This window comes from Manacus vitellinus, unplaced genomic scaffold (assembly GCF_001715985.3).
Source record: "Manacus vitellinus isolate BGI_N305 unplaced genomic scaffold, ASM171598v3 ctg7180002434563_pilon, whole genome shotgun sequence".
Classification (NCBI taxonomy): domain Eukaryota; kingdom Metazoa; phylum Chordata; class Aves; order Passeriformes; family Pipridae; genus Manacus; species Manacus vitellinus.
Window position 1 is genome coordinate 1 of NW_021938667.1, and position 12720 is coordinate 12720.

General features: G+C 56.4%; 2 protein-coding genes across 2 annotated transcripts; one reads left to right on the forward strand and one right to left on the reverse strand.

The window, feature by feature from the left end:
• Positions 1–138: 138 nt before the first annotated feature.
• Positions 139–4056, reverse strand: LOC108642329 (maestro heat-like repeat-containing protein family member 6; the record flags this gene model as incomplete). The annotated part of the gene is made up of 11 exons (XM_029958993.1): positions 3799–4056; positions 3485–3549; positions 3029–3370; positions 2535–2685; positions 2221–2285; positions 1959–2108; positions 1626–1774; positions 1209–1356; positions 770–963; positions 544–681; positions 139–253 (listed from the first exon to the last, which is right to left on the reverse strand). Coding segments are annotated over exons 1-11 (1638 nt in total), but the record flags the coding sequence as incomplete, so codon positions are not given.
• A 5085-nt stretch (positions 4057–9141) lies between these two features.
• LOC115307352 (olfactory receptor 14J1-like) lies at positions 9142–10113 on the forward strand. The gene has a single exon (XM_029958991.1). It carries the CDS (start codon positions 9142–9144, stop codon positions 10111–10113), a length of 972 nt encoding a protein of 323 aa, XP_029814851.1.
• Positions 10114–12720: the final 2607 nt, after the last annotated feature.

Here is a 12720-nt window from a genome sequence, read left to right on the forward strand (position 1 = left end):
CCGGCAGGAGCCCAGACCCGCCCGGGGCTGGGCCCAGGCAGCAGCACAGGGTGCAGGCACCGTCCCGGGCGGCTGCGGCTGTGAGAGGGCAGAGAGGGGGAGGCAGCTGGGCCAGGCAGCGCTCGCCATCAGGCTCACCTCCACCAGGAACGCCAGGGCAGGCAGTTCCCACAGGGGCTCTCCCCTGCTGAGCCGCGGGAGCAGGCTGACGGCGATGCTGCGACCAAAGGAGCGGGAGACACGGCACAGCTCCCTGCAAGGGGGAATAAAGGTGCCAGAGACCCTGAGCCAGGTGGGCAAAGCTCTCCTGGGACTGACTCACACAGGCCTGGTCTTTGGCCACCAGCCCAGGAGAGGACGTGGGCACTTTGGGAGGTGGGTCCTCCTGTGCAGCCGCCCCTCTCCGCCTTTTCCACTCTGCTCAGCCATCCCTGGCTGCCAAGGCCCTCTGGCCCAGCAGCACGGGCACTGTGAGGGGTGGCCTGTGCACAGGGCAGAAATGACCTGTGGGGGTGTGGGGCAGTGGGGAGAAAGGGCTCTCACCTGGCCAGCAGACCCACTGCATAGTGGTGGCTGTCAGCCTTGAGGAGCATGTCCCAGCCACACTTGCGACCGATCACCATCAACACGTCCTCATCCAGCAGCTGGCGCAGCAGGGCTTTAACAGTCTGCACTGCAAACCTGTGTGCAGAGCACAGCCCAGGTCAGGCACAGAGCCCTGGCCCCAGCCCCGAGGGCGTGGCAGGGAGAGGGGACTGGGATGGAGCACCTGTTGGGGTTGGGGGGAAGGCTGCGCTGCTCCCGGCATCGCCTCCAGAAGGTCTCGACCTCCTCTGACATCTCCTCTGTGCTGATGAAAACTTGGAAGAGCAGAGTCAGAAGGAGGCAGGGGAAATTGTCCTTCACTGCACTTGGGCACCAGGAGTGGGACAGCTGGAGGATCTCCCAGAGTGCCACAGTTGCCTGCCAAAGACAAAGCACCCAGAGACAGCTCTCAGGGCCCAGATGTCCATGTGGCAGGGCCCAAGCGTAGCAGGGACAGGCCAGAGGAAACACAGGGGGATCCCCCAGCCTGGTGTCCCTGAACCTGCCCCTAAGGCAGGCCTGCAGCCCAGTGCCTGGGGCAGGGAGAAGCAGTGGTGAGGGAGGATGGAAAGGCATCCCAGAGGCAACCTGGGGCCAAGCAGAGGTCAGCTCAAGAAACTCACAGCCAGGGCAAAGACATCCCTCTCATCCCCATCAGAGGTGCGTCTCCTGTGCGCTGGCCAGTATTCCAGCACACAGAAGAGGATCTGCAGCACCGGCTCCTTAGTCCGTCTGAAGGAGATGAGCGTCTTCCACATGGTGCGAGCAGCTCTGTGGAGTCACAACTCTGGCTCAGGGGGGTCTGGGACACAGCGCTGTGGCCTGGGCAGCTGCGGGGCCCAGGTGACAGAGCCACGGTGCCTTGTGGGGCAGGGAGGCAGGCTGGCCTCAGGATTGGAGGCTGACATGCCAAAGCTGGCCAAGAGAGGAGCTGGAGTGTCTGGGAAGTCTCCATGTCTCTGGCACACCATTTGGGACAGGCTGTCCAGGGGGATGGGGTCTAAAGGCAGGTGAGCCCTCAAGGCAGGTGGGCCCCATACCTGTCACAGGCTGGGGCAGAGCGCAGCAGGGTCACTGCAACATCCGTGGGGTGTGCCTCGGTCAGCAGGACAAGAGTCTTGTCCAGCCTGTGCTCAGCAGACACATTGGACGTGAGCCACTGATGGATGCACCTGACTATGGCCGGCACCTGGAGGGGACACGGGGGACAGTTGGAGAGCTGCCAGAGCCAGTAACTTGCTCAGCTTCCCCCAAGAATTGCTCCCCTTGCCACCACACTCTGCTGGTCTCAAAGGCTGAGGGGACCCAGAGCAGCCGACGTGAGGGGCCACAGCATCCCTGGGGGACTGGAGCCCTGGCCACAGGCTGCTTACTTGCTTTGCTTTGTAGACACCGTTCTGCACAAGCAAATCCAGCAGGGCAGCGCTGGTCTGGGCATTGAAGAGGTCCAAGTTTGCCGTGTCCCCAGTGGCCATGAAAGTGGCCTCTTCGTGCCAAATGCACCTGATGAATCTGCAAACCAGCTACAGGAGAAAGGCAAGGAAGAGAGAGGGATGTCCCCTGGAGGGCCGCGACAGCGGTGCTGGGCTGAGCAGTGAGAGCAGGCCCAGCCCAGGCGGGGATGGCTGCAGGTACCTGTGCTGCCCTGCGGAAGCGGCCACGGGCACGGAGCTGCTCTTCTGTCCGCTCCTGGCCTGCATCTGGCAAAGAGCGAGCGCGCTCAGAGCTGAGGGTGTGTGGGAGAGGCCGGAGAACACAGCCCAGGCCTGGGCTCCAGGAGCAGGCAGGGCCAGCCTCGGGATGCCCAGTGGATGGAGCACGGCTGCCAGGAGATCAGCCCCAGCCCCTCTGCCCCCCTCCCTTTCCCTGGGCATGTCCAGATGGGATGGGACAGGATGAGGCCAAGGGGGCTGCAGCCACCAACCCTGTGGCCCAGCTCCAGCACTCACCCTCCTGCGGGGGCTGCACCTGCTGCACCTCTTCAGGCTGCTGTGTTGGAGCAGCCCCAGGGCTTTCCTCCTTCTCCTCCTCCTTCACCCAGGCCAGCTTGGGCACCGTGGGGGGTCTCTGCTGCATGTCTCTGTCTGGCGTTATGGACACCTGCAGCAGAGATGCCATGGAAAAGCTTTGGCTCCTCAAGTCCTGCAGTCGTGCCTTGAAGGCAGCTGCAAGAGAGAAGCCTGGGAAATGCCTCACCTCATCCAGTCCCACTGTCTGGCCTCGAGGGCACCTGCCCCAGGGACTGGAGATGCCTTGAGCAGCCCCAGGTCCCCAGGTCCCACAGTCTGGCCTGGAAGATGCACAGGGGAGAGGTGGAGAGCTTCCAGAGTTAGATACTTGCCCAGCTTCCCCTGAGAAATGCTTCCCTTCCCAGCACACTGTGCCAGCCTCAAAGGCTGAGGGGGCCCAGCGCACCCAGCTTGGGGGGCCACAGGCTGCTTACTTCAGCAGAGACAGCTCTCTCCTCAAGAAAGTCCAGGCTGGGGGTATCGACCAGGCGCTGAACAGGCGAGGTGTCAGTGCCTGCCACGCCCTCCGTCGTTGTGGCGTCGGCCTCCTCCGTGAGACCAGGCAGCACAGAGTCACAGTGTGACACATCATCGGTGGTGTCCCAGTGGGTTGTGTGATCACTGGTTGTGGTGTCACACTGTGCTGGGACAGCAGTCGACGCGGTGCTGACATCAGGCTTTGTCAGCTGGGTCGGGATGGTGTCAGGCTGGGCCTGGACATCAGCTGGTGTGACCCTGGACTTTCTACGCCGACTGCCCATGAATTTCATAAATGTCTGCAGGAGAAAGAAGGGCAGGGAAGAGAGGGATGTCCCCTGGAGGGCTGGGACAGCGGTGCTGGGCTGAGCAGTGAGAGCAGGCCCAGCCAAGGCGGGGATGGCTGCAGGTACCTGTGCTGCCCTGCGGAAGCGGCCACGGGCACGGAGCTGCTCTTCTGTCCGCTCCTGGCCTGCATCTGTCAAAGAGCGAGCGCACTCAGAGCTGAGGGTGTGCGGGAGAGGCCGGAGAACACAGCCCAGGCCTGGGCTCCAGGAGCAGGCAGGGCCAGCCCCAGGGTGCCCAGTGGATGGAGCATGGCTGCCAGGAGATCAGCCCCAGCCCCTCTGCCCCCCTCCCTTTCCCTGGGTATGTCCAGACGGGATGGGACAGGATGAGGCCAAGGGGGCTGCAGCCACCAGCCCTGTGGCCCAGCTCCAGCACTCACCCTCCTGCGGGGGCTGCACCTGCTGCACCTCTTCAGGCTGCTGTGCTGGAGCAGCTCCAGGGCTTTCCTCCTCCTTCTTCCTCCGGAGCAGCCTGAGCAGGCTGAAGCGTCTCCCTGCCATGCCACAGTCTGGTGTCCAGGGCACCTGCAAGAGAGAAAGAGAACCTCGGAGAAACTCCGGGCCCTAAGTTGCAGAATGGCCTTGAGGCCACCTGCCACAGGGATTGGAGACACCTCGGAGAAGCTCCGGGTCTCCAAGTCCTGCAAAAGGGTCCCAAGGGCACCTGCCACAGGGATTAGAGACACCTCGGAGAAACTCCGGGTCTCCAAGTCCTGTGGAAATGCCTCGAGGTCACCTGAAAGTGAGAAAATCCTCCAAAACGCTCCGGGTCAGCAAGGCACGAGTTGGCTGCGCGGGGGCTCCACACAGCACCGCTCTGTCCCGTCCTGTCCCGTCGCCTGCTCCGAGGAGCACTGTTGACACTGTGGCCGTGTCACCAGCAGCACCTCTGTCACCACGGGTCATAAAGGGCCCTTGGACACCCTGCCCCCTTCCATCCCACCGGCCATGCCCAGCGTGTCACAAAGGGCCCTGGGACACAGTGCCACGTGGCCTGGGGCCTACCCCAGCCCCGCCAACCTGCCCCACCTTGGAGGGAATCCTCTCTCTGAAGTATCTAATCTGGCTGGACCTGAACTGTAGGAACAGCTCAAGAAATGAGCAAACACTCCCCTCCTGTGCCTGCTCATGGCAGCACAAGGAGCCCCCTCGGCCACCGACTCTGTCGCAGTGGGAAGGGCACGGGGCCTTCCACACAAGCTGGCACGGCCTCCTTGGGAGAAGTGCTGGCTGGTGGCCATCCTAAACAGGGGGGCTGACACCGAGAAGGAAGGTGTGGGCAAGGGCACCAATGCTGCTGGCAGCCCTTTGGCCAGGGTTGTACCCAAATCAGCAGCTCTGGCAAGTCCTGGCCCAAGGAGACCTGCCACCGCCCCGAGCCCTGGCAAGGCTGCTGCTCGTCTCCTGCCCCAAAGAGCTGTGCCCCTGTGTGTTAGTTCATTTGAATACATGCCCGGAATAACAACATGTACAACAGACATTCAAACACTACAAAAAATCTTTTATTGCAGTGAGAATAAAAAACTAGCAAAGAGAATCAAAAGCTAAAAAAGAATACAAAATAACTGCCTTATCAGTTGGCATTCATACAATACTATGAACGGCTTTTATTACAGTATTAACTAGTAAAAAGGGAATTAAAGGAACATTTAAAGGATATTAAAACAATACTATGAGTGGCTTTTACTACAGTATTAACTAGTAAAAAGGGAATTACAAGGATATTAAAAAAGGATATAAAACATTTGCTTTCTCAGTTGCTTCCTGTCAATAAACTGTGCTTACCCACACAGACAGGCCAGGGCTGCCAGGATCTGCAGCAGCTGGTCGGTGCCCGTGCTTAGCGGGCGTCCCCATGGAACAACACAGTCTCCATGGCAGGATGAGGATTGCTCACCCCAGCAGTCCTGACACCCCATTTTATCAGCTCTACATTACACCACGTAGGGCCAGTACCCAGTATAAGGTGATGCCTGAGTGGCAGCCAAACCCTGCCTGTTCATCACCTGATAGCAACAGTCTGTGCATGCCCTGCTGTAGGGCAAGGGGCCAGTGACCCCTGCCCACAGAATCTTCCTCTCAGCATCATCTTTCTCACCCCTATGGACGACCTCTCCCACTGTGTTTCAGGGGTATTTGTGTCCATCTTGCAGTATGGGGCCAAGCCAAGGAGGAACTCAGCTCTGATCATGGGGGACATCTCGCTGACTTGCTAAAAAACACAATGGACCTTTCAGTTAACTTGTGCAATAAAGTTACACTGTACAATACTCTGTGCTGAGCACAGGCTTGAGAACACAGAGGGGGTTTTGTTAGTGCTGAGCTTACCCAGAGCCAAGGCCTTTCCTGCCCCTCGCACAGACACACTGGGGAGGGGCTTGGGGTGTGGGGGAGGTTGGGAGGGGACATAGCCAGGACAGGTTTGGAGTGATGGAGATTGTTTTCCCATGCCACCATTCCATGGGATAGGGCCCTGCTCTCCTGGAGGTGCTGAAAACCTGCCCAACCGTGGCAAGCAGGGAATGAATCCCCTTTGTTTTGCTCCTGCGTGCAGCTTTTGCTTGTCCTTATTAAAGTGTCTTTATCTCAACCCACGAGTTTTCCAGCTTTTCCTCTCCCAGTTCTCTCCACTGTCCTGCTGGTGGGGGAGTGAGGAGTGGCCAGGAGGGGCTTGGGGGCTGCATGGGGTGAAACCACAACAGCCTTTGTTGGTGTCCAGGGTGGGGCTGGGAGTGTTGGAGATACTGACAGATGTGTCTGGGATGTGCTGCTGAAATTTGCAGCTGCTGGTGCTGTCTGGGGCTCCTGGCTGTGTGTCAGAGTTTGGGGCTCCTTGGTGGCTGGAACTCCACGTGAACTCGAGCTGAAGGGCCTGTGACCTGTGGGGGAGTCCAGGGTGGAGCAGAGACCCCCCTGCAGCCCAGGGAGGAGCCCACACTGGAGCAGATTTGCTGGCACGACTTGTGACCCCTATTATCAATATGAGACTCCAATCTTTCAGTTTAAGGCAATTGCCCCATATTCTGCCAATACAGGCCTTTGTAAAACGTATCCCTGTGATTTCCTTAGACTGTGATCACCATGTGTTCATCTGCAAACACCTTAGAGAGTACCCAGGGATCTCCCAAGAAAAGATTTGAAGGCCTCAAGCCCATGACCACTCTGTAGGGACTAAGGAGCTCTGGGCTCCATGGTGTGGAGACTGAGGACAGTGCAGGGGTAGCCAGAGAGGGTTGAAGGGGGGTTTCAGAGATGAAGGATCCTTTTGTCATAGCAGGAAACAGCATGAGAAATAAAGAAACAATACCAAGTTCAGCTGGAGAGATCCAGACTGGAAACAAAGAGAACGGAGTTTCACCCTGAGGGCAATGGTGTGCTGCAACACTTCACCCAGAAGGAGTCTGGATGAGCCCAAGGCTTTGTGTGTGCAGGAAGAGCCAGGGAGGACGCAGAGATGTCAGTGCAGGAAGGTGCCAGCCAGGTGGGGCAGCCGGGGGGATGACGACAGCCTGCAGGAAAAGGGGCAGGGCATGGACACCGTAGGACAGCCTGGGCTGGAGAGGAGACAGGGAGGGGGAGAAGCTGAAAGGCCCTGACACAGCCACCTTCTGCAGGCCTTTGGCCATGGCTGCTGTCTGTGCCCCTGATGCCAGGAGGAGGGGAGTGCCCCTTGCAGCCCTGGGGCCTCGTGACCTCCTTGTCCCTGCTCAGCAGCCTGGTAGGTGCCACCCCATGGTCCTGCCCTTGGCCTTGCACATCCCACATCCCAGTGCCCCAGGAAGAGCCCTGAGGAATGAGGCAGGAACAGGATCTGCCTTCATAGGGGCTGGGTTCAGGGCTTGGCCCGTTGGCTTAAGGAAACACATCCAGGTTTCCTCAGCATCAGAGCCACCTTTCCCTTGCTTGTCCATCCTTGTCATCACTGTCTGCAGTTTTCTGCTCTAACTGGAACCTGGGGACACGTTCTCAGTTGTGTCCCTCAATGGGACTCATTAGCACTACAAGAAACTTCAGTGTTTCAATCTCACTTTGACTTCTTGAAAAGTTGTTTGAACTTCCTCTCAGGGACTGAGTCTCATGTAAACAATGCCAAACCCCCTGAGGGTCATGAAATGCCTGGGGCTGTTGCTGTGCTGCTGAGCTGGGCCGGGCTCCTGGCACACAGGGAGCTCCTGGCAACCCAGAAGAGCTTCAAAGAGACAGCTCTGCTGGTGAGCAGCTCCTCTGCACAGCCCAGCAGGGCTGAGGGCACTGCCAGGGCAGCTCAGGGACACCAGCAGGGCACAGACAGAGCTTCAAGGGGCTCAGCACTGGCAGGAGGGCTGAGAGCTCCCTGCAGGAGGAATCTTGGCAGGGCTGCACATGGTGAGTCTGTGGCTGCAGGGCAGTGCAGGGGCAGCTCCTGGAGGCATCTCCTAAAGCTGGCCCAGCCCCAGCTGATGGGATGGGTGAGCAGGGGCTGTTTTGGGGCACTTTGGAAGAGCTGTGAAGCCGGGGGTGCAGCCAGGGGTGCCCAGGGCTGTGGGGCAGAGCAGGGTCCTGCAGCCCAGGGTGCTGTGCTGGGCAGGGACTCTGCTGCCTGCCAGGGGCAGCTCTCAGCCGGCCCGGGAGCTGCTGCCAGGGCTGGGGCACAAGGTCTGTGGGCAAGGGGCAACCCCTGGCAGGGCAGGGAAGGGCTCTTCACCTGTTTAGAGTAGGTTGCAGGTTTTGAGGGCTGCTCAGAGCTCCAGGTCATTACAGAACACTTCTCAGAGGAGTTTTAAGAAAGCACAACCAGTCATGGGATACCTGAAGGTGAAGGATCCTGTTCTTTCCATCTTCAAATATGTGTTTTCTGGGTGGGAAATTGGTCCTAAAAATTAATCTCACAGTTCAGGAAGAGGCACTGAAACTCCAAATCTATTTCTCTTAGAGGAGATAAGACCAGGCAGCATCAGAAATCACCACACCTCTGCCTTACATGTATCTCTGGGTCACTTTTCCAGCCTCCTCAGGGTTGGAGGAGGCTGGAATCTCTGCACAGCCAGAGATTCCCCTGGGCAATGGTGCATTGCTGGGCTGGAACAGAGAACATTTAACAAAGCTGCCCTTTTAAACAGTGCTGCCCTGCACTCATCAGACGGTAGGTATTTGTGTTTATTAAAAATTAATTTGCATGTGAAGTTATGTTCAGGCAGGACAAGGGAAAGCACAGGGCAGATGGGAACAGATGGAGGGACACTGCAGCTCTCCTGGCTCTGCACTAAGCTACAGAGAGCTGAGCTGTTTGTCCTCCCCTGTTTAAAGTCTTGTTACATTTGGCATCATAAAAATGAGGATTTGTACTCCTGACAAGAACAGGTACCAGATGCAACCATAAAAAATAATAAACACAGACAACATTATTTAAGGGACATGCTAAGCCCTTCCACGTCTTGAAAGTGGAGACTGAACTTTTCCCTTAAAGGTGGATGATGCCTGACATCCCTTGGGAGTGTTTGATGCTGTGGCAGAGCAGCTCCTTGTCCCCACTGGAGAAGGGTAAAACTGAGCCCTTGGCAGCACATGAGCAGAGCTCCTGTTCCTCACAGCACCCTCAGCCAGCACAAACAAGGGAAAGGAAAAGCGTTTCAGTTCAGGGAATTTCTATGAGAAATAAAGTGGCTTTGCTTAGAGGAGTCTGTCTTAACTTCTCCCTGTCCTTTCCTGTTTCTGAACAGTGTCCATGTGCTGGGAAGCAGCAAATGGCCAACAGCAGCTCCATGCCCCAGTTCCTCCTCCTGGCATTCTCAGACAGGCGGGAGCTGCAGCTCCTGCACTTCTGGCTCTTCCTGGCCATCTCCCTGGCTGCCCTCCTGGCCAACGGCCTCATCCTCAGCGCCGTAGCCTGTGACCACCACCTGCACACCCCCATGGGCTTCTTCCTGCTCAACCTCTCCCTCACAGACCTGGGCTGCATCTGCACCACTGTCCCCAAAGCCATGCACAATTCCCTCTGGGACACCACAACCATCTCCTACATGGGATGTGCTGCACAGCTCTTTTTCTTTGTATTCTTCCTTGGAGTGGAGTTTTCCCTCCTCACCATCATGTGCTACGACCGCTACGTTGCCATCTGCAAACCCCTGCACTACGGGACCCTCCTGGGCAGCAGAGCTTGTGCCCACATGGCAGCAGCTGCCTGGGCCACTGGCTTTCTCAATGCTCTGCTGCACACAGCCAATACATTTTCCCTGCCCCTGTGCCAGGGCAATGCCCTGGGCCAGTTCTTCTGTGAAATCCCTGCCATCCTCAAGCTCTCCTGCTCACACTCAGGCTACCTCAGGGAAATTGGGCTCATTGGGGTTACTGCCAGTTTATCATTTAGTTGTTTCATTTTCATTTTTTTCTCCTATGTGCAGATCTTCAGGGCTGTACTGAGGATCCCCTCTCAGCAGGGACGGCACAAAGCCTTTTCCACTTGCCTCCCTCACCTGATCGTGGTCTCCCTGTTCCTCAGTACTGCCACATTTGCCTACCTGAAGCCCCCCTCTATCTCCTCCCCATCCCTTGACCTGATGGTGGCAGTTCTGTACTCGGTGGTGCCTCCAGCACTGAACCCCCTCATCTACAGCCTGAGGAACCAGGAGCTCAGGGATGCCATAAGAAAAATGATGACTACATGTTTTTTGAGAAGCAATAAAGTCTATCTTTTTTTCTGCAGAACACTCGTGTAACACATTTTGGGCCCAGTCTGCCTTCTAAAGCTGTTCTTAGTGTTTGGGTTGGGGGGCTTCCTTGTTTTTTCTCTCCGTTCATGTCATTAACACTGAAATTTTATTCTTCATCCCATATAATTCACTCTCTACCTCTTTTTTTTGACCTACAAAATATACAAATCAGGAATCATGCTTTGTGTGCATTTAAACAAAATAAAAGTTTTTTCAGCAAGGCATTTGTCAAACATTCTCCCTGTGCTAGTTTGTACATGAGGAATCACAATCTCTGAGTGTAAGAAAGGACACAAATTCTTTTTCCAAATCCTTCCTCCAAGACCTCCCCTGAAGCTGGAGGGCATTTCCACGTTTGCAGATGTAGAGAGGAAAAGAGTCCCAGCACTGCCAGGGAGCACCAGCACTGGGTCTGTTCAGAGCTGCTCTCTTTGCACTCCCACCCTCTCCTTTCCTGTCCGTGCCCAAGGCCTGAGTGCTCTGGCAGCTCAGTCACTGTCCTGCTGTGGGTCAGGCCTGTGAGCACAGGCAGGGACAGGCCCTGGGCACTGCTGGGACAGGGCTGGGCTCCACAACAGCAGTTCCAGCAGCAAAGGGGTTCCCCTCCAGGCACTTCCTGAAGGCTGAGGTCTTTTCCCAACACTGGTATCGAGAAGAAGTCCAAGGATTAGACTCTCCAAAGTCTTGTTGCTTTGCTTGTTTCTCATGGAGACAGTGCAGTGAGGTCAGGGACCCACTGGGACTGCAGGGACTGAGGGCTGGTTCAGATGTTGTGTGTTGGTGGCCGATGGCCAATGGAGGTGACAAATGATCTCCAAGTCACCTGCCTGGGGCTCTGCAGCTTGTGAGGGCTCTGATGGCAGGTGAGGACTTGTCTGTAGGAACTCAGGAAGTGCAGGAGAGCACAGAGGATCTGCAGGGACAGCCAATCCCATCCAGTCAGCAGGGAATGGAGCCCTGGAGCAGAATCCTGCCCAGGATGGAGTCACCCAGAGATCAAGTACTAAATCTTGCTGTGAAGGGGCAAACAGAGCTCTGCAAGCCCAGGGGACACAGCAGGTACAGGGAAAACTCTTGCAAGTGACTTGTGTTCCCCTCAGTGAACTTCCACAGGTCGATCAAGAGCAGCCCCCAAAGCAATGTCCCAGCTCTGGAACAAGGCAGGGCCCCTCTGAGCCCCCTCCATGGCCACACAGGAGCGTCTGTGGGAGGTGGTCGGTGGCAGGGAGCACCATCAGCTGGCTCTGCCTCCCAGCTTGTCCAGCACAGCCAAAGGCTCTGAGATGTCTCAGGGTTCCTTTGGTTCTATGAGGCCCTGCAGTGTCACAGTGGCCCCTTGAGTCCATGAGGTTCCTCAGGGTCAGAATGGCCCCTTGGCTCCATGAGTTTCCAAAATGTCTCAGGGTTCCTTTTCTTCCATGAGGCCCCACATGTCAAAATGGCCCCTTGATTCCACCACATTTCAGTGCTCCTCTGTCGCTTTGTTTCCATGGGGCCCTGCAGTGCCACAATGGACGTTTTTTCCCATGAGCTTCCAAAATGTCTCAGGGTTCCTTTGGTTGCATGAGGCCCCATATGTCCCTTGGTTCCATGAGATTCCACAGTTTCCCTGTGTTCTTTTGGATCCATAAGGCCCTGTAGTGTCACAACTGCCCCTTGATTCCATGAAGTCCCACAGTGTCCCTGGATTCCTTTTGTTCCTTGAGGTTCCCCAGTGTCACAATGGCCTCTTGATTCCATGAAATTCCACTGTGACCCAGGGTTTCTTTGTTTCCAAGAGCCCCTGCAGTGCCACAATGGCCTCCTGATTCCATGGGTTTCTGCAGTGTCACAATGGCCCCTTTATTTCAGGAGGTTGCCCACTGTCCCTGGGTTCCTTTGGCTCCATGGGGCCCTGGAGCATCCAGTGGCCTCTTCATTCCAAGGGTTTTCCAAATGTCACAATGGCCCCATTATTCCATGAGGTTCTGCAGTTTGACAGTGGCTCCTTGATTCCAGGAGGTTGCACAGCATCATCACACAGCTGAGCCCATCCTGATGAAAGTTCTGAGGAGGTTGGGAGGAACTGGGACAAAAGGGATAAGATAATTGGGGAAGGAAAGAGGGGCATGGCCAAGAGAGGAAAGATTTTGATGAGGTAAAACCAGATTCAGGGAATGCTGAGGCTGCTGAAACACTGACTGTGCAAACATTCCTTTATGCACTTTGTAACCTCAAGCCCTAACACTACCCAAAACTGCTGTCCTACCACTGAAAAGAAATCCACTGCTCTAATTCCAAGCCAGAAAAAGTCCAAACCCAGAACTCCACTTATTCATCCTCTAATGCCTACCCCAATACCAAACCTGTATTACCAGTATGAAAAGTCAAGTTTTAATCCTGAACCAGCCAAAAATCCTCTTCCCCTAATCATGAACCAGACACTGCCAGCAGAACAACAAACCTCCCAAAGTTCTGCCTAATCCCCACCCTGAGCTCTAAACCCCAAGCCCTGACCATTCAGCACCCCCACAGCCCTTGGGAGCAGGGCAAGGACCTGGAGGGCCCAGAGCAGGCCCAGGGGGTTGGCAGAGGAATGGGAGGTGACCTGGGTCTGCTCAGCTCTGCAGTGAC

Excerpts from the sequence above, each read along its gene's own strand:
- LOC115307352 (XM_029958991.1), top strand. The coding sequence starts at position 9,142 with ATGGCCAACAGCAGCTCCATGCCCCAGTTCCTCCTCCTGGCATTCTCA.